Consider the following 21,516-nt stretch of genomic DNA (forward strand, 5'->3'; position numbering starts at 1 on the left):
TCTTTTCCCGGGAATCGAGAGATGTGATCTTCCGCCCAGTTTTATCTTAGCCTCAGTGTGCTCAAGTAGGAAATGCTACGAACGATTAGATCATGGTTTAGATAGTTTTCCTTTTTCTCACGTTCGCTCGCGCTTTTTCCCCGGAATGCCTTACGAATATAATGCAGGACCAAAGGAACTATTGCCAAGGATTGGTAGTCTGTGTCTTGAGCTTGGGTGTCCTGTGTTCTAACCAATTTGCGTGGCCGTATCGGGTCAACACGTTTATTCGGTTGATTTGGTCTTGTTGGTGCTCTTAAGATCTTATCCAGGAGTTTTTCGTCATGAGGCTTAGTCCACGGGAACTAGAGGGGCTTCTAATTCACCAAACTGGATTTCTGGCTCAGAAGCGACTTGCACGTGGATTAAAATTGAACCATCCCGAGGCAGTCGCCCTTATCGCTTGCCAGGTGAGCGCGCAAGGCGCAAGACTGCTTTTGCACTGTAAGATTACGGGATTTCATAGGGCTCACCTTGAGCTAGCAGTGAAAAAGTGGAGTAATTTCACAATACCGTCTTATAAGTGATCTGCAATAATTACATATACTCTTCCTGCAGCGCCCGCTATTGCATAATTTTTCACAAATTGTTCTGTGCCTCTCTCATGTATTGTGTTCCTCCATCTGTTCGATCACGAGTCATGCATATTCAGTGTCCGTGTGTATTTTGTCATGAATGTGTGAAAAAAAGGGCACAAGATACACTTTCCTAACAGCAATAATCGCACATATTTTAAAACTAGTAGGATAGACACGAAAAAACATATTTTCCCACAACTCCTGATCCAGGTACAAATAGATCCCCTGCCCCTCCCCGAAGGTAATAATAACAGGTTCTTAGTTAGCACAAATTTGATTATTTCAGCTCAATGAATTTATCCGAGATGGAAAGACTGTTGCAGAGTTGATGAACTTAGGAAAGCAGTTATTAGGTGAGTGGGAGAAGATAAGTGCTAAAGTTTGTTAATGATAAATACAGTTGATTTGAGTGTATAAAGTACACATATGATTATGCCAATATTGTCAAGAAGTAGGTGCAAAAATTGTGAAATCAGATCACCGAGACCCGATACTTAACAGACGATAAAACCCATTATTTTCTCTAAATGTAATTCAGATGACCCTTTCCAAGTTTTGTATTACATACTTGCCAGACGAAAAAAGCCATTGTTTCCCTAGGTGTGAACGAGTTGATCCAGTCCGAGTTTTGTACCTGTGCCAGGGCTGTCATTAAGGGCTATTCCCCAGCCCCTGAATGTGATCCCTGGCTACTTTCATCGGAAAAAAGAAGACAAAGAAATCCCCGGGAAGAAATCCCTGTTTGTTTCTCTACCTCCTTGTTATAGGTACCTCTGCAACAACTTGACAGTCCTACTTACCCATTGTAAAGAAAATTATAAATTCTTACATCACAAAGCCCCAAATATGTATCCCTTGATCATGAGTCATTATGTCTTCTCATGAACAATTTTGCAATGCCATTTGTATTGTTTCTGCTTCAACTAATCGGTCAAAGGAAATGTCATCATCTGTGGTGCCATGTCAATAGAAATGCAGTGTCTTTATGGAATGTTTAGGGTGTCTAGGATGGAAAGCAAATATTTTTACCCATAAAGGTATCTCTTTGGTCGTGTTGAAAGAAATGCCTACCGTGTATATGTTGTAGTTAATTTTTTATCTTAGGTAATTTTTATTTTTTCCTTTGTTTCAACTTCATTTGCACACATTACCTTACCCAAAAACAGAAGAAGAACAAAAATTACCTGAGATAAAAAATTAATTACAACATATATAGAGCTAACAAATGCCATTACACTGCGCTGGAGTTAAAGGTCTCATTTAGGGGTCAAAAAATGCCTGAGTCATGCCCAGATTGGTCTCCTTCAATGTTGTCCCCAGGGTCTTGTTACTTTCCAATATCACAGCAGCAGCAGGTTGGGTCTCCTTTGGAGTATGGTCTCATTTAGGGGTAAAAAAAGTCTTAGCCATGCCTGGATTAGTCTCCTTTAATTTTAAACTGATGTCAGAGCACCCCTTTCACTTTCCTATGGCAGTTCTGACCCCGAGTGTGTTTTATTTTAGTGAAGAAGTGTGCAGAATATATATAATGCCAAAAGTGACTCCTAATCTAATAACAAATTCTCCTTTCGATTTTCAAGCATAAATACTTTGAACAGAATCAAGCTTATTGTTAAAGGTCACATATTCCAGGTGCTTATTCAATGTATAAAATTAACAGCTCTTTTCTTACCATAAGGTTAGATAATCTAAGACTCTTGGATAGCCTTTCCCAGATTAGATATCGCAGAGACAATCTATTAAGTAGGATCAGCTGTTTTCTCTCCCCTGCTCAGAGATAAAGAGGCAGTGTATGGAAAATTGCTATAACTATTATTAATTTTGGAAAATGTTGCTGTCAGGGGTGAACCAAGTGTTACCTGGTGTAGGAGAGCTTATCAATGAAGTACAGGTCGAAGGAACTTTTCCAGATGGAACAAAATTGGTAAGGAGCCGGAGAGAAGCAACATAATTATGTTATAGGTAAAATCCATTTTCAGGCGAACTGTTTACATGAGAAAACAAAAAGTTGGCTTAATTTAATGAAACACTTTGGCTTGCCCAGGTGGGTCACTTCGGTCAAGCCAAGACAATCAGAACATGGCTGAGCACCATACTGTTTTAGACAATCAGAGCATTCGCGAGCACTGTTGACCCAGGTAAAAGAGACAAAATTTTTCTTGTATAAAATGAAACACTGGCTAAAGTAGACTTGGGTGACCCTTCTACGTCCTACATTTTTTCTCCATATAAACGGGGCTAAGACTTCTCTGTCACCCTAAGTGAAAATAGGTGTGGGAAAATAAATGGGAACCCTTGTTGCCTTATATAAGCCTTTTGACCTGAGTCTCCAAAACCTAATTAAATATAAATATCTTCTCTACATCTCTTTTTTGTTTTGTTTCGACTGTGCCCTTGTACTCAAGGAAAAAAAAGGAAACGAAAAAGTAGGGAGAGAAAAAAGAAAAAAGGACTAGATGTATCAACTTCGCTATTTGCTTTTAGCCTGCTGCTCTCCTCTCAACTGATGTTTTTTGTTGTTGTTGTTGTTGTTTTTGTTTTGTAGTTTTTCTTTCTTTTGTCACTTTTAACTTGTATTTAATTTGTTGTTTGTTAAAATAATTAAAAAAAAACAAAAAAACAAAAAAAAAAAGAAAAAAAAAAATAGGTGTGGGCAAGACAGTTATGATAACACTACTACAGTACTTCTCTATCTAATCCTGATGGAAACTTCTAGCTATAAACTCTATTATTGGCTAATTTCAGACCGAGGTTATTACAATGAAACCACCTCTTGCTAAGAAAATCTCTTATGGGGCAACATTAACAGCATACAATTCTCTATTCCACCCCTCAAACCAAATAGATCTTAAAAGTGTTTTAATCAATGATCAAAATTTTAGGTCTCTGTTCATGATCCTGTTTGTCAAGAAAATGGGGACTTGAGTCTTGCGCTGTATGGTAGCTTTCTTCCGGTGCCATCTGTGGAAAAGTTTGCATCTGCCAGTGCAAATGTGGTGCCTTTGGTAAGTATACATTAAATTATTTGTAAATTTGTTTCCAAGTAATTTGTAAAGAGGCAATTATAGGGGCGTAGCTACCTGTATGCACAATGCACAGGATGCGTACCTTAGAAAAGGGTAAAAAAAATGAAAAAAAAAAATCAAAAGGAGAATAATTTGAAATAAAGCAAGTAAACAAAAGATAACTATTTTTATTAATTAATGATAAGTGATTGACTTGCTTCAGTCAATGAACCCAAAAGGTTACAAAGAATTTTAATATATTTTTATTTTTGAATTTTATGTCATTACCTAGATAGTAAAAATGCTTAGTCTTACAATGTAACCTCACCTTTAATCAAGGTGCCTATTTATAGGGGGGGATTTGGGAAACTGTGGGTACCTCTGGAATTTCCTGGCTACACCCATAAATCTTCTGTACCATTTTTTATAATGCACCAGAGGGATAATGGATATCTGAAGAAAGCTTTAAATGCTCTGTTAACAGTGTTTATTACTGTTGATGAATCCTTTTTGCGACAGCAGCTCAGACAACAAAAATCAAGTGATGGGTTTGTTTGAATGTCCCAAAGCAAATATTACCTTACATTGTCCAATGTCACTGGAAACATAAATTATCGCTAAAAAATAAATGCAAAATGTTAATTCATTGGTCTCACTGCCTTTTGAAGTAGGCATCAGAGCTAGCTGAGATGCTCTGTGGTTTTGAAATTTAAATTGAAACTGGGGGCAAACCTTAAAAAATGACTAACATTGGTGTTTGATAACTGTCACTTAATAGGAGCACTCAGTTCCAGGAGCCATAATTCCTTCTAAAGGAGATATCACTCTAAATTCTGAAAGACGAACTGCAAAGCTGAGGGTCACTAGCCTGTGTGATCGCCCTATCCAGGTATGTACGTTGCATAATTCAAGATAATTATGCCTGGTATTTGGTATAATGTATGTCTGACTGATTTTGTTAAAACGTGGCCACTACAAGGTTTCCGCCAGGCATCGGGCACAGCCAGGTTTCAGGCCAGTGCAGTGTCCCAAAAAGTAGGGAGTTTGCCATCTTGGTGGGTACAGCTGGATAGCCCAGGGACTGCCCTAATAGTGGGTGGGTCAGGCCTGGGGGGGGGGGGGCAAAACTAGTGGGGTAGGGAGGGGAATATTTTGACACAACCCCTTCAGTAAGCAGCAGTGCATGTTCACTAGAGGCTTTGACTGGCAAGCATCTTGTTCTTAATTTGCCCTAGCCAGCTGAATCAGGCCTCTACTGAGAATGATTATCATGATAATTGCAGAGCTCAGCAGGAGGCACAGACAGTCACCCATTGTCCTGGGTGGGGAGGGTCAAAGTCTTGGTACCAAGGACTCAGTTAGCATAGGACCTGTCAACACTCACTGAAGCCATGTTTACATAAATTCAGTCAGATGTAATTGACTATATTTTGTAAAATCAGAAAACAGTATTTTTGTAAGATGTCATGTACAGGAGAAGCCCACATCTTGAAGAGCATGTGCTATGCAAAGCTCCAACTTTTAATGTCAATATTAAATATTGACATTAAAAGTTGGAGCTTTGCATAGCACATGCTCTTCAAGATGTGGGCTTCTTCTTCTGTACATGACTCTTACAAAAAGACTGTTTTCTGTCATAGAGCATAGATCAGACCTGGGAAATATCCAATAACTGTGCTGGCAGATAGTAAACTACTGGAATGTTGTGTGTTGCTGCTTATTTGGCTTTTGCACATAAACTAAATTAATGAATGATTTTACAGCATAAGTGTTCCCATGGCAGCTTTGTTTTAAATTGCATTTTTTTGCAAAAATTTATAAATTACTTTTCTCTTCCCTAAGCCTTTTTTATATTTTTCTGTTGTCTTTAGGTTGGAAGTCATTATCACTTCATTGAGGCAAACAAGTATCTTCAGTTTGACAGAAAAGCTGCTTTTGGCATGAGACTGGTAAATATCACTAGATAAGTGATGCTTAATGATTAATAATGGTAATTGAACTGAGTGGAGTGCAATTTGGTCTGAAATCATATGTGCGATTTCAAAATCGCATGAGTGCGATTTGAAATCACAAGTATGATTTCAAACCAAAATTGCACGACACGAAGTTCAATTACCACTTTATTACATCCATTTTGAAATCGCAGAATTTAGTCAGTACTAATATTTTATTGATCAAGTAGCTGGTTGAGAAGCCGACACAAAAAGGATTTTACGTCTCATTTTGTATTCGAAACAGAAATGATGCGATATAGAACAAAAATGGTGCGATTTAAAACAGAAATGATGCGATTTAGAACATGAATGACGCAGTTTGGAACAGATGCGATTTAGAGCAAAAAATGGTGCGATTTAGGAATAAATCACACTGCTGAGAGCCAATCAAATTGCGCGGATAGCCAGTGATTTCAAAGTGGATCTATGATCATTATTGTTACTGTTATTAGCTATTATTATTAATTTAATTAAATCATTTTGTGTTATTAACTCCATTGACAGAGTAATATTTAAGCTGCTAATAGGTACTGTTATAAATAATTCTTTGCCAACTGGTATTTGATGTGATTATTATTTACGCTATAATGATTATTTCATGAGTGATAATTATTTATTCATTTTGTTGACAGAATATTGCTGCTGGTACTGCTGTAAGGTTTGAACCAGGAGACGTTAAAACTGTTGAACTTGTTGAAATTGCTGGAAACGGGTAAAGAAGATTTTTATTGAAGACCCCCGTCTTGCTGATTTTCTAATATGTGGTTCCAAAAATTATCCATACCTCCCCCACGGAAGGGATTTTTCCTTAGACCCCCCCCCCCCCCCCACCACCTTTCTGGTTATTCCAGTCAAGCTTCATACATTAACTTAAGATTTTGGGCCCTTGAGAACCCCCCACCCCCCAGGAATTTCCAATCCCTTCTGTGAGGGGAGACTGGGGAGTATGGATATTTTCTGGAACTACACCGTCCAGTTAGAGTGCAGGCCTCTCCATTCTAGATCAGTCTGTCTTAACAATTTATGATGATGATGATGATGATGATGTCAATGTAATCTTCTTTGGAGTACAGTGGCTACCTAAGAGGTTAACACCTCAAACTTCAGATCTGGAGGTGGGGCAAGGCTGTGCCCTAAGGAAAATTGAAGGGAGCCCAGTGCTCTGAAGCTGTAAAATCTAGGGTGCCCAGCATATGATTTGTATGAAAAATCTGAGATTTTCTAGTTGCCTGAGGGCAAAAGTTAGGCGCTGGGGGCCACCGGGCTCTGCTAGAGCACCGCCCTGTTGGGGTTCAAGCCTTCCTATTGGGTTGTTACGTCATACAAGACACTTTTCTCCACTATGTCTGTCTGAGTTTAATCGGTTACGGCAACATACTGCTGGTGGTTACTCTATGATGGATAAGGATTCCATCAAGTGGGGACTAGAATAAATATTATTTTTATGTGGCTAAATGTAATTTAAGCCACATAAAATTAAGTATTTAAACTCAAAACAATTCTGGCCAGCAGCATTGCCCCAGGGTTGATGTGCAGGGGTGGCCGGGGCCTGTGTTCACGGGCTTTGCATGCTTATAGCTTGGCCTCAGATGTCAAGTCATTCTGGCTTCTGTTGCTCACTTCTGGGCAGCTCTCGCTCTCGCTCTCTCTCTCCCAGTCTACTCATCCCTCTTGGCACGGTATACTGTATGTGGTAAGTATCTAGGTTGCCACTGTTCTTTCAGTGTGATGGTGCTTGGTGGTTGCTGCTCACAGGGTTGTCATGGATAACATTTGTATTCGGCTCAGTTTGTCTGGCTGCTCCACCTTCCTTTGTCATGCACAATTCCCCAAGCTCATCTATTGTTGATGGGTTTAACAGGTGCTACATGTTACTGCACAGATACTGGATTATTTTGCACTGTGGCATGGGTCTCCTTGGCTTGTGTGCATCTTTAGCTCACCCTATATTTGTTTGTTTCTCAGAGTGATTCGTGGCGGAAATGGACTTGTTGATGGACCTGTAATACCTGAAAACTTAGAAAAGGCCATGAAGAAAATAGCTGAAGAAGGATTTGCCCATAAACAACAGGTGCATGCAAACTTACTGTATCTAGTTTGATATTACTTATTACATTGTGAGCCAGTTATAATTATACATGTGTGCCAGCCTGGCCATTGGGTTAGGTGGGGGGTAAATCTAAAAAAACAGTAAAGGTAAAGCAACCATATTTTATGTTGATAAAAAGTTGATAAACTTGAGGTCGATGGTGCACTCATTTTACCCCCCTCTCTCCATCAATTACTTGAATACCCTACCCTTCATGGCAGCACATACACTGTATGTGTATGGCCCATATACAGTGTATGCATGGTAGTTCTTCCCCTCTTCTCTCTAGTCAGCCATGTCCAACTCCTTTTGAGTTTTTAATAAGCTGATTCATTGTCATTCTTCAGCTGCATACTTTCTCAAGGCTCTTTGTAATTTACTGGCATGTACCATGAACGGGCAAGGGCCAATTCCAAAACACAACACGTGAACTCACAATCAGCAAATGTTTTACTATTACCAAACCCAAAAAACAGTAAATTCCTACAAAGAGCGAAAAAATAATAGTTACAATACAGAAAAACCACTTAAAGGCGACTGCAAAATGAAATTAATGAAAAAACGATGAAAACGAAGCTGCTTACCAAATGCTGAGGATAACAGAGTCGGTGGTCAGGGCCACCGAGGAAAAAGATAATCTACTTCGACGAATGTTGTTACATTAATAGACACGTAAAAACTGGCAATAATTAGGGGCGAGATAACAAACTATAATGAAATTTACATATAGCACGTAACAAAGGAGCGTAATTAACAAAATACCGGAGAGCGAAAAGTAAAAGAATACATGATAACAAGTAAGTGAGAAAACGAAAAACAAAAGGAAAAAAATTTACCCCAACATACCAGTTAGCCATTTCTTGTTAAGTCATATTTTATAAAACCTGCTTTGTACACTGTGCCATTCTTTTCATTCTGGTTTGTAACATACATCATGTTTTGTCTCCAGTTTTGCCATTTCTCTGCTCATGCAATGGGACTGGCTCTCTTGACTCCCTCCCTTTTCCTGGAGCAAGAGTCTTTTTTCCATTTTCATGCCTTCTTTAGATTTCGGTCAAATTGTAGCTGTTAAGCTGTGCTTGAACTTCATTGTTGAAAAACAGTGTGTTATTGAAATGTATGAAAAAGGCAAGATAAGTTGTCTGTGGATAATGAAATGAGATTTTAAAGTTCATTAATTTCATATTATGTTATCATCATAGGATGATGCAGTATTCTCTGTCAGCAGTGCGACTATTACAAGGCAGCTGTATGTGGACATATTTGGGCCTACTGTGGGTGACAGGGTATGTAGTCAGTCAGGAGAGTGTTTCTGATCTAATTCAGTGATGTGTTATGTATTAATCAACTGACATAATTTGGAGTGGAGGTAACATTCTAGAAGCTTTATCAAGTCTTTTTTTTTAAGAGAAAAAAAAACTTCTTTGTTGTTTGTAAATTAAGGAGCTGTGTTAGAATTTTTTGGTACTACTTTAAAATTCTAAAAACACATTGGAATCAAAGAAAACCCTGAAACACTGGCACAGTTATTTTCCAAAATTACTGTTCTACCATATACCTCAACTACATGTATAAAAGTGTATGCCTTTGACTTTTGATAGTCAGGATAAAAATGGATTGGTTACTACTTCAAAAAAGGGTTTGGCCAGTTTTTTCAAGTTATCCGTTGTTGTCAAAAAAGATCATTGTTTTCTCTTTGATAGAATCATTTTAAAATGTTTCTTTCACTTATGGCAGGAGGTGACTGAGGATATTTTTTTAAATTTCATTTCATCTTTAAACAAAAAATGTGGAACTCACTGTGATATAGCTCCAACTTTTCATCAAATTAATTTGATAAACTAAAATGTTATCACAAGTTTAAAGTAATAGTACACACAAGTGAACATACGGATGATGGTGGTGGGGGGTTGGGGGAAGGGGGTTTAAATGGTGTTTTGTTAATTTGCTTGTTAATCACTGCAGGTGTATCTTGGTGACAGTTCTCTTGTTATAGAAGTAGAAAAGGATTACACAGTGTATGGAGATGAACTGAAATTTGGAGGTGGCAAGGTGTGAAAATAATTATAGGTCACTGTCTTGATGTGTTCATTATTATTTAAAATGATGATGTTGATTGTGCATGCATGTTAACATCTTTTTTCCTCCAATTGTAGGCTACTTACAGTTGTATGGGATCCTGGGCGGGGGCTTACCTGTACATGGAGGGTTAGGTGGGGATGCTCTAGAATCAAACTCCTGAAGGAGACCAATCTGGGTGTGAACCCGTGTCCCCCCCTTCCTCTGCACCTCAACAGACAACAAGCCAGGGAATCTGTCAGGGGTGTCAATAAGGGTTGGTAGCCGGCCAAAACCGCCGGCTAGTTAGCCATCCTTAGCGGGCTACTTTTATCTTCTTCTACACTCAGCCGACAAAACAGCATGGGATCCTGGGGGTAATTAAGTTATTTTTTTTCAACCGCTTAGGTTGTTCCTTCTGTGGCGAAGATCATGTTCACTTTCATATCTTTATTGACAGTTCAAAATATGATTCATTTCATGTCAATTACCAGTATTTCAATTCATAAGTTATTCCTTGAGAATATGAACCATGAGCAATTGTTTTTAATATTACTCTGAATCCTTTTAGGTTTTAAGAGAGGGAATGGGACAAGCAGCAAATGTTACCAACAAAGACACAGCCCTGGACACTGTTATCACCAATGCTCTCATTGTAGATGCTGTTACTGGCATCATTAAAGCTGATGTCGGGATCAAGGTAGGTGTAGATGTACGTGACTTTTTTTTCGAGAAATTGTCCAGAAGAGGACAATGTCACACTGCTCAACAGAAATGAGGATAGAAGTGGGGGCCTTTCATAGTATTTTAAAATGCTGGAAGGTTGTATTGACTATTTTCGAATTCCCCATAATACACTCTGTTTGCCCCCCAAATTTTGCATAAACCATTGTTTTTAAATGCTCCTGGGAGTATTGCATTTTCCCAAGAGCATTTTAAGACAATAAGTTATGCAAAATTTGGGGGGCAGACAGAGTGTATTATGGGGAATTCGAAAATAGTCAATGTGCTCATAGTCATACCAGGCGTCATACTCATAGTCATGCCCCTGTTATATAGGGTAAAATTCCGACAAGCAACATGGCCTTAAAACGGCAACATAAGACAGGTGAAGTTGTTAACAAATGACATGAAAATAGGTTGAAACTGTGACAGCGACATGAAAAAATGCAATACAATATGGTAAAATACCTACAGCCACATGCGTATGGCCGCTTTTTCAATACTGCTTTTGAAATTCAGGTGAGGGACATGCATCCTCCCCCCCCCCCCCCCCAGAAGGCTTCCATAGAATGGGATTCTAGACAAGTGACTCAGGCTCTTCAAAAAGACAAGGCAGGCTATGATTGCATAATCCACCGCCATGACTGATATGCATTTTTATTGTTTGATATTTAACTGATTGGAAGTAGAAGTAGGCAGTAAAGGTTTGCAAGAATGTTCTCAAGAATGTACACAAGAATGTACACTTGATAGGCAGATATGTATAACTGATTTACTTAATGATTAAGATATTTAAAACTGAGTTTAAATTCAACATTAAATTGTGATCATTTTCTAAAATTCATTTTAGAATGGTATTATTTCTGCTATTGGCAAAGGTGGTAACCCAGATGTTATGGCAGGGGTCAGTGAGGTAGGCAATACTAAGATTTCTAAGGGCGAAGCTATTCAGATATGAAAATAATTTTTATTCTCATGCAAATAAAACTCATTTTCACAAGAAAGGTTTTGTGCAGTAAGCTAGCCAGACTATCTTGCAAGTGAGTGTACTAGATGATGGGACTTGAATTTATATGAGCGAGAGTGTAATTTTACTGGCTTTTACAGTCAAGGCAGGACAAGCCTACCCCCCAAGATTGCATTAATGAATGTTACAGCAACCAGTCTCAAATTCAAATCTTCATTCTTGCATGTGGGAATTTTTCATGATAGCTCCTCTGCATTTGGTCAGATTGAAAAATCTTTGAATGGATAAAATTGTTGTAAAGACATTTACATCAAATTCAAGAAAACCAAGCTGGCAGAAATGTCATGATTACCTCACATGTGAGTTCACTGCTCATTATTTATGCAATCTTGGGAGGTATGCTTGACGTTCCTGGACTGTATAGTAAAAAGGCTAAATTGTAAGAACACTGTGATCTAGTTTGTGGAGTAAAATAACTTGACAAGCTAAAATTGAATAGTACTCAATCTATGTAAAACTTCATCATACACTCAAGGCTGTCTTAGTCTCAGTACCCATCATGTTTGATATTCAGAAGAACGTCACAACTACTGATGCCATCCAGGCCTGGCCTATTTCATCTGTTTTTAAAGGCCACAGGATACCCAATTTTTGATTTGCTCTCCTTTGTTGTGTTGGTGGGACTGTGGTACATAAGCTCAGCGGTATTGCATGCTAAGAGTGTGTGTGTATGAAGACAAACATGGCAGAGATAGTTGTGTTTACTGTTCTGGCTACATGTTTGTATGTGATGAGCATGAATGCTTATACAGTATTGATGCAACTTATTATTGCAATTTAAGAAGACCCATGAGCCTTTCAAACTCTCAAAATTTGGTGTGTTACAAGGTGTTACCATTAATTTTTTCAATATGCTTCCTGCTACTGACAATATTTGTAAAAATTGCATGTTATGTAGGGAATGGTATGTGGGGTTGGCACGGAAGTGATAGCAGGAGAAGGTTTGATCCTCACCGCAGGAGGCTTTGATTCTCATATTCATTTTACCTGCCCTCAACTTGCCGAGGAGGCGATTGCTTCTGGACTCACCACCATGGTTGGTGGAGGAACAGGTAGGAGTTGGCATCCTTATTATTCTTAAATTTATTTTGACATTGCTCCTTCAGGGAAAACATCTTAATATCTATTATTAACCTGTTATAATGTCATGCTCAGTTGTGGTGTTCATATCAGGGTTGTCACTAAGGTTTTAAATTGCTGGGTATATTCAACAAGTAGGCGGGGAATCAAACACCTAGGGTTCTCTTTTGGTTCTATTCTTCTTCTATTTTCCTTTCCTTGAGGGCCGTAGGTTAGAAAACGGTAATAGGTTATTGTGCTTCCCTCTTTAAATAAAGTTATTGTATTGTATTGTATTGTATAAAGAAGCTGGGGGCCACATTCACAGTGGCCAGGGGAAATCCCTTGTCCCCTCCTCTTAATGACAGCCCTATGATATCAATAATATTAGTTTTGTTAATTTAGTATGACTAAACTGAGATGATCAATTAAAAATATTTTTCATTTTGTTAGGTCCTGCAACTGGTACATGTGCAACAACTTGTACTCCAGGACCAAATCACATCAAGTGAGTTTCTTTATACACAAAATTTGAAGTTTGTACTAAATTTGTTATTTATAGTGTTGATACTATGCACATCTCAAGGCATTTGAATTTTTCTTTAAAATAGCTCCTCCGCTGATTACTTAGAGAAGAAAACAGCTCCCAATAGAATCTGCTTAGTATGGGTTTTCTTGGAGCTTTTCATTTTACCATAATCATTAACCATGTTTCTTTAAGGAGTTGTGATCATCACAAATTTAAGGTTATAAAATTAAAATTATTGTAGCTAATAAGTTCTTGATAACAATTTGTTTCTAGAGCTATGATTCAGAGCACAGACAGCTTTCCCCTCAACTTTGGATTTACAGGTCAGTAATAATAAATTCTTGTTTATGTGTTTTATTTTCACAGATATAAAAAGATAAGTTGAATACCACAGTTGTTGCTTTATTCCTTTAGGAAAGGGAAATACCTCCAAATCTAGTGGGGTGGCAGAGGAGTTGGAAGAGCAAATCAATGCTGGGGCCATTGGGTGAGTTATGATATTGTGAATATTAGGATCTAGCATTTGGAAAGATATTAGGGAGATTAAGAGTTACGTTTACGGCAAATGGCAAATGTCACATTCAAGTTGAGAATTTCTCAGAATAGAAAGTAAGGAGATAAAAGCTGTCCAGAACAATTCTTAACGATAAAACGGGCGTGAAAGTACTTATTTTTGAGTAGAAGTAATAAACCATAAACGAAAACTAAGGGGAAAACTTGGTCACATGGTTCAAATTCATGTTTGTCGTTTGTTGTTTGGCGTAAAGGCGGGTGTTGTGCAGAGCTCCTAGACGTGCTACAAACTGACAGAAACATTGATCTCATCAAGATTTTTTGCAATAGTACCTGTAAATTTAAAACACTACCAACATCTAGTTAACCAGCTAACAGACTGATTTGGTTACGACCAACATTCAACAGATTTTGTTTGTGTTTTTCTTTTAAAGGTTAAAACTCCATGAGGATTGGGGAACAACTCCTGCGGCAATTGACTGTGCCTTAACAGCTGCTGAAAAACACGATGTTCAGGTAAATGATAATCAGTCTTACCTAATGCTGTAAGTGGAGGCTCACAAACTGTGGGGTGGGTACTTGCAGGTAGTGGTATTCTCAGGTGCTCGAAGGTTCCTCCCTAAACCCCTCTTCTCTTTGAATGACTGAACTGAGAGACAAGCTCTAACAGGTGCCGTGACTTTTGATGGACTAGACCAAGATAGTGTTCCATCTGGTTAGATTCTTGACGGAGTAGTAATACTTGTTCTAGAAGCTATTTCAGCCTACAGAAATTTAAGTGCGGGTATACATCCTGAGGTCACGTTGCCCTTAGTGGAGTTGTGTTCTATCTTTTTGGATTCATGTAGCCTGTTTAGCAGTCATTTGAAAGGCAAGGGAAAGGGGATTTGGGGTGTGAGGAAAGGGCGAGGGGCAAGCAAGGAAGGAGGGAGGAAGGAGTGGAGGGAAGCACCTGGAGGGAGTGGTAATACTTCTTCTAGAGGTTGCCTCATGTCGCAGAAATTTAAGTGGGTACCCTGTGGTCATGTTACCTCAAGTGGATAATTTAACTAAAATGCTCAAAAGATCTGGTATAAAACCAGTGAAGGTGTTTGGCCTATCTGATATTTTGCAACTTGTATGCATCACACATTTCAACAAATGTGCCTGCTGTTGTTGGTAGAACCAGAGAAAAGAATTAAATTCAAAATTCTTGGAGTTAAAATAATTTATTATAATTATGTCTTTTTTTTTTTCAGATAACCATTCATACAGATACACTAAATGAATCAGCCTGTGTGGAACAATCCATAGCTGCCTTTAAGGTTTATCATTAAAGTGATTACTCTTATGTTAAAAATGCTTCAGTATAGACAGTCAAGCTTTTTAGCCTTTTCTTATGTATCCTGCGAGCAAGCTCTCCGGGGCACGCTGGTGGCGTGGTGAGAAAAGGAAGGAGATCTTGCCACTTTGTTGCTGGAATTTGAATTCCACCTGCAATTTCCCTGTGACTCCCCTTTAACTGAGCTGTCAGGTTTCTGCCAGTGAGGGGAACTCCTGAGAATTTTCGTGTACCCTCATTTTTTCATGTGGCAATCACTTATGAATACCACCAAAAACTTATGATGTAAGAAATAGATCATGATTTTATGGCACCTTTGAATTTAATTCTTACTGTAGAGCACCTTTTAATTTAGTTGTAGGGCTCCTTGCAAGAATGTTCTTCGGGTGTTTTGATCATTTTTTTAAAGTGCATCAAAACTGCTGAATTTTAGGATGTGACTTTTGTTTTAGTAGACAAACACTGTTTTGAACTTTTGCACTTCATTTTCAAGAAATAATAAGAAAAAAAGTTCACTTTTCCAGCGGCTTTCTTTGTGATTCTTTTCATGCATCAGAAACAAAAGAAACCTTATTTATCTTTTGCGTATTTTCAGGGCAGAACAATCCACACGTATCATTCTGAGGGAGCAGGTGGAGGCCACGCACCTGATATCATTAAAGTTTGCTCTGAAGCAAACGTAATTCCATCATCAACCAACCCCACTCGGCCATTCACTAAGAATACTATTGATGAGCACTTGGACATGCTTATGGTGTGCCATCATCTTGACAGGTATGTTAACATTACTAACTTCCTAGTAATGTACCATGTGGTGTATAATGCAGAAATAAGTCAGATCTCTACTGGTTTGTTTTCAGTATTGTAGCATGTGTGCATATTGATTGTGTTATGGTTTAATAATTTTCCTTGCAAAGTTATTTAGTATAGTAATTTTAAATTGAATGTTTATGATTTTGAGTCAAAAGGAATATAAAATTTGAAAAAAATGGTTATAAAAGTGAGTCACAATGGGTATGTGACTTTTGGTGCCCTCCACTCCCACTGGTTGGAACGTTAAATGCATGAAGAGATCTGGCTGATTATTATTTTAGATATTTGCTTGGATTCCAGAGCTTGATGTTTACATTTGCAAGTCTCTCTAATACCAAAATGCATAAAGGCACATGATATTTTTGGTAACTATTTCTTCTCTCTTCAATGGTTAAACTTCAATGGCCGAACTCCTAATAGAAGGTGCAGTTCCTGTTTTGTCTGTTGGACTCTTTCTTCTCCTTGATTTTAGGACACTCATTAGATGCTTCGGTTTTGAGCCCAGAAGGGAAAAACGGAATCCATTCCCTGCACTCATAAAAAAGAAAAATTATGTTTGCCCCCATGCTGCTATTTTTGGGTCTTGACAATTTCAGAGAGTGGCTGTGTTGGATACCAAGAAAAAGTGCTTTTGAAGTCCTTTAAGACTGTGAGTTACTCACAGTCAATGTTTCACTTAATTTTTTGTCCAGCAATCTGAAGGAGGATGTAGCTTTTGCTGAGTCCCGTATCAGGGCAGAAACAATTGCTGCAGAGGACATTCTTCATGATATGGGAGCCATAAGCATCATATCGTCCGATTCACAGGTCAGAAAAACTTTCTAAGTATAGTACTCACCCATTTAGTCATTCTTCTTTTGCTGAATTGTCATGACAATCTCTTCACTGTTTCAGGCCATGGGCCGTGTTGGTGAGGTCATCTGTCGCACATGGCAAACAGCAGATAAAATGAAAAAACTCAGAGGAAAACTTGCTGAAGAGCAGGTAAAAGTTCAATGATATTATTATTTTTGCTGGTTGGTTAAGATAGTTGGTTAGACACTACACGCTTGTGGGATGGGGGCTCCTAGTTCTGACTTGACCAACACTCAATGGGTCTGAAATGAAACCAAGAAAAGTGTGCTGTCTCTGAGACCACCAGTGACCACCCTGTTGTCTATCCCTCTGGGTTTGTGGATTGGGTAGGGAGGGGAGGGCTTCATGTATGGAACCAATGTGATCAGTTTCTGCCTACCTCCATCGGGCAGGTCTGTGGCCAACAAAACTGGAAAAACTATATAGTAATGTTGTAAGTAACATAAAATGATTATAAAAATAGACAGTCTGTCACTGCATGTGGCTACTACTTTAAGTTTGTTTTTGCATTGCTTAGGCAGGGTTTCCTGTGGAAGTAAACACTCACATGTACTTACACAGACTGTGACTTAGTGGCGTTAACTTTTCTAAGAGGAGGCTTTAGCAACAAAAACTGTCTTATATTGCCAGGCTCTAAATGGCATCTCAACTGATGTGCCATTTTTTAAATAATAATATTATTACTATAATTTTATCATAGTTATCGTAATAATAACAGACCTTATATTTGACTGTTGATTATTTTATAATAGGGTGACAACGACAACATCCGTGTTCGCCGTTACATAGCCAAGTATACCATAAACCCAGCTTTAGCTCATGGAATGTCTCACCACATAGGATCTATTGAGGTGAGTTCTGGGGAAAAATAACTTAAAGTTGCCGTGCCAGGCAACTCATCATCTGTGCGTTTGGCTTGTACAAAAACTGAGGGTTGTTTCTACTATGAGATATTGAACATACTTTGCCAATAGTGTTAAGTTTTGATCAATGATTGCACTTCAAAATAAAAGGGTGTCACATCCCCATATGCTTTGATGATTTTGATCACTGATCAATAAAAGTTCTGAGAAAAAATTATCAGGAAGCTTCAACCTTGGTCAAAGGTGATTTTCAATGAAATTGGACTGCAAGTTGGTCAAAAACCCTCACAAGGCTGAAATGCTGGGGATGGTAGGGGAAATGAAAGACATTTTGTGGGATACATACGCGAATGTTTTTGAATTAGTAATTGAAGGAAAAATTGATTCAGTTGTGTCAATCATAATTATTTTCCAAAACACATTCACCAGTAAGCTATTTTTGTTGAAAATTATAGTAATTTTGCATTAGTTACTACAACAGGTTGTTGTTTTGCATTTTCAGGTTGGAAAGTTGGCTGATTTAGTTCTGTGGAATCCTGCTTTGTTTGGTGCTAAACCAGAGATTGTTGTGAAGGGAGGCCAGATTGCTTGGTCGCAAATGGGTAACTATATGTTAATAATTACTAGGAAATATTTTTATGTATCTGGAAACTCTGGCCTTTTTCAAAAACCCTCTAAAAGGAGAATGCACCTTGGGACTAGGGTTGAACCCTCCAAGGGAGAGTGCATTTGGGGACTAGAGCTGGACCTGCCAATAGGAAGCATGCCTGAGGACTCGGGGTCAAACCGCCATGAAGAGTGCACCTGGGGAATTACATATTAAGCAATTTGTGACCTGGTGCTTCTGAATGATCACAATGATGATGTAACATAATTCCTCTTTATTAAATATCTTGATATTTACCAGTAAACTCCACCACGGGGCCTTCTTCAAGTGGCCAATCCACCATTTGCAGCTGCACCAAGTCCCAGAGAGATAATCTTACCAAAGAAAATAATGTCAGATGCAGTACCATCCAAAATCTTACATAACATTTCAGCTTGTACAAGTTAAGGCCTCTTGTTTGTTTTTCTGAGATCATAGCAATCATAATTATTATTGCCTTGTACTCCTTACCAGGAAATCCCAATGCATCTATTCCAACACCCCAGCCTGTCCGACCACGCCCCATGTTTGGAGCCTTTGGAGTTGCAGTTGGATCCAACTCAGTTGTATTTGTTAGCCAGGCAAGTCTCTCTCTTCATAATTATATAGCTTGTACTTTTCTTTATCAGCTTACAGACTTTTTGTCATAAAATAATAACAATAATAGTAATAATAAAAACAATAATAATAATAATAGTAATAATGATAATGATAACGATAATAATAATGATAATAATCAATGATTTTATATTTTTAAACAATCTTGTTTTATTAATGTATTGAAAAAGCCCTGGATCAACAGAATGATGGCAACTTCTCAATTCACATCATTGCATTACATTGTTTTTGTAGGAATGTGAAAAGAACAGTGTTTGCAAGGCTTATGGAATTAGCAAGAAGACTGTAGCAGTAAAGGGGTAAGTAGATTGTTTCTCAGGGGAATCAAGTGGGGGATAGGGTGGATACATGTGTGCATTCCTGCCCCTCACCCTTTTGTCTATCAAAGTTTGTATTCTCAGTGGATACTTTTTCTAAATTTCATTTTTTTTACAGGTGCCGCAAAGTGACAAAGAAAGACATGATTTTGAACAACTACTTACCTAAACTTACAGGTGTGCTGGGTTGTTTTCTCTTTCATAACAGAAGGCTGTATAGAGGATATTACATGGCTGCATGGAGATACGAAATTTCTCTTATAAGAGTATTGAAAAATATTTCACCAGTGAGTGCAGTGAATGAGTGAAATATTTTTGAACACGAGAAGAGAAATTTCAAATATTTCCCAAGCAGATGTGTAATGTTCTATGTATTATATAAACACCACTGAAATACCAAACCATTTCAACTTAAGGTGCGATTAATCATGTAGCCATAATAACAGTGATCTTTTCACATGTGAGGATAACATGTTATATTCACTTGTGAAGATATGTTTTGGTGTGAAAGCTTCTATTATTTAAGCAATAGAACACACTTTCTATGGGTTTGCCGGCATGATAACCCACTTGGGATGTTGGGAGAACACAAGAAAAGCTTGTAAATCGTGAGCCGAAGGTGTGGTCTATTGCTTTAAGTAAAAGAGGGGGGCATTGGGGTATATAAGAATCCGCAAAACCGAAGGAAAAAATCATCCAAAACCGCAAAACCGCAAAAAAATTCGGCCAAAACCGAAAACTACATACAAAACCGTCAAAAACCGATACAATGGTGACTAGTGGGGCATACAGAGCAAACTAAACTAACACTAATTTCACCAAAGTGGAGACGCTTGATCCCCTACCATGACATTTATTTTGTCACGCATTCCTCTAAATAACTTTGGCGTTTCGCAGCTATTCGAGATTAAGTGCTGCTCAAATCGAACAGAAACCGGAACCCAAAATAGGACAAAATAGAAAAAACCAAAAACCACATCGGGTACCAAAACCGAAAAACCGCTAGAATTTTTCATGAAAACCGAAAACCAGATGCTAAAAAACGAAAAATCCGCAAACCGCAATGACCACCAAAACCGAAAAACGGAAGTCTTTTGGAACAAAAACCGAAAAACCGATCTAAAAAAATAGCCAAAACCGCAAAACCGAAAATCCCTATGCCCCCCTCGTAAAACTATGAGTTTTACTGGCACCATTAACCATAGGTTTTTAACCAATCAGAATGCGCATACTATCTCAATTGTTTTATAAATAATTAATAGATATTGCATTGTAGTGTTTTTTTTTTCAATATTTGCAGCTGATTTAATACTGGTGTACACTATCTTTTTCTTTATAGTTGATCCACAGACGTACAAGGTTCATATTATTGATGACCAGGACCCTACCAAAAAGGAACACATCACCTGTGATCCAGCATCAGTCATCCCCATGGCTCAAAGATTCTTTATCTTTTAATCATTTGGTCCAGCTCATATATTACATAGTCTGAAGATGTGATCTAGAGTCAGTCATTTCTGTTACTCAAGGATTCTTCATGTTTTATTCTTTGATCAATATTCAATGACTTTCAAAGAGAATAGTGTATTGCTGGTTTGCACATTGGTTGCTTCAACCTGCAACTTGCAACTGGCATTCTGCAATCTTAAACCTGCAAGCTGTAATCTTTTTCCTTCAACGTGCAACTTGCAATTTTTAATTTACAGTCTGTAACTTGCAACCTGCAATCTGAACCTGCAGTCCGGAACCTGCAACTTGCATGCAGCAATTTACTTCCTCTTTAGCATTTTTAAGCCATCTCTATGGCTTAGTGATTTTCTTTGTTGTAAGTTGAAATATTTGTTAGATAGGGAAACTCAGTATCTAAAACTGGTACAAGGGAGTAGGTTAAAGTGTGTTTCAAGGACATCTTGTTCTTTTGGGGTTCTCTCATGTATATTATTATTATATTTTATACAATATATCAAATGGAGATATTTGAAGTGGCACTGTCACCAAATATTGGCAAATCCAATACACTCGTACAGAGTCCGTCTTATTCGAATAGTTTGTCAAGTCAGTAACTATGTTCAAGTGAGGCGACTGTAAAGAAAACTTAGAGATTGTTCACAGTCTACAAATCCAAAAATGCTTTGCAGCAGTGAAAGTTACTGATAATAGAAAATGTTGCTAGTTTTCAAAGAACTTTACAAATTCAATGAAATCGTCTTTAAGTGTACCATTGACTTGCTTAATTACTATCACTTTACTGTGTGAATAAATACTGTTAGTGAAGCATGCAAAGCATAGCATAGAATATAGAAGCCTGTACTTTTCAAAAGCAGCAAGTAGTAATAAAATGTAGTTTTATAGTATGGTATCATTAAATATGAAAGCATTATTTGATTACCTTTACATTGGGTATAGTTAACCACCACTAAATCTTGTGAACAGGCCCCCCCTGGGGGGGGGGGGGGGTACTTTAGGAAT

At 38.0% G+C, this 21,516-nt stretch overlaps 1 protein-coding gene across 1 annotated transcript; it reads left to right on the plus strand.

The window, feature by feature from the left end:
• Positions 1 to 242: 242 nt before the first annotated feature.
• On the plus strand, positions 243 to 21,406 carry LOC140942483 (urease subunit alpha-like). Its single transcript, XM_073391397.1, has 27 exons — positions 243 to 449; positions 904 to 970; positions 2,459 to 2,541; positions 3,500 to 3,622; positions 4,401 to 4,511; positions 5,494 to 5,571; positions 6,249 to 6,328; positions 7,582 to 7,687; positions 8,908 to 8,991; positions 9,671 to 9,757; positions 10,335 to 10,463; positions 11,337 to 11,399; positions 12,412 to 12,565; positions 13,026 to 13,080; positions 13,375 to 13,424; positions 13,516 to 13,588; positions 14,049 to 14,130; positions 14,853 to 14,918; positions 15,531 to 15,709; positions 16,441 to 16,555; positions 16,643 to 16,732; positions 17,356 to 17,454; positions 17,969 to 18,068; positions 18,587 to 18,693; positions 18,965 to 19,029; positions 19,166 to 19,224; positions 20,387 to 21,406. Exons 1-27 carry the CDS (start codon positions 324 to 326, stop codon positions 20,503 to 20,505), a joined length of 2,550 nt encoding a protein of 849 aa, XP_073247498.1. The 5' UTR covers positions 243 to 323; the 3' UTR covers positions 20,506 to 21,406.
• The last annotated feature ends 110 nt before the right edge of the window (positions 21,407 to 21,516 follow it).

This window comes from Porites lutea, chromosome 1, assembly GCF_958299795.1.
Source record: "Porites lutea chromosome 1, jaPorLute2.1, whole genome shotgun sequence".
In the NCBI taxonomy this organism is placed as follows: domain Eukaryota; kingdom Metazoa; phylum Cnidaria; class Anthozoa; order Scleractinia; family Poritidae; genus Porites; species Porites lutea.

Coding starts and splice junctions, on each gene's coding strand:
- LOC140942483 (XM_073391397.1), top strand. CDS start 324: ATGAGGCTTAGTCCACGGGAACTAGAGGGGCTTCTAATTCACCAAACT. Junction 2,542..3,499: donor TTCCAGATGGAACAAAATTG/GTAAGGAGCCGG, acceptor TCAAAATTTTAG/GTCTCTGTTCATGATCCTGT. Junction 12,566..13,025: donor CATGGTTGGTGGAGGAACAG/GTAGGAGTTGGC, acceptor TCATTTTGTTAG/GTCCTGCAACTGGTACATGT.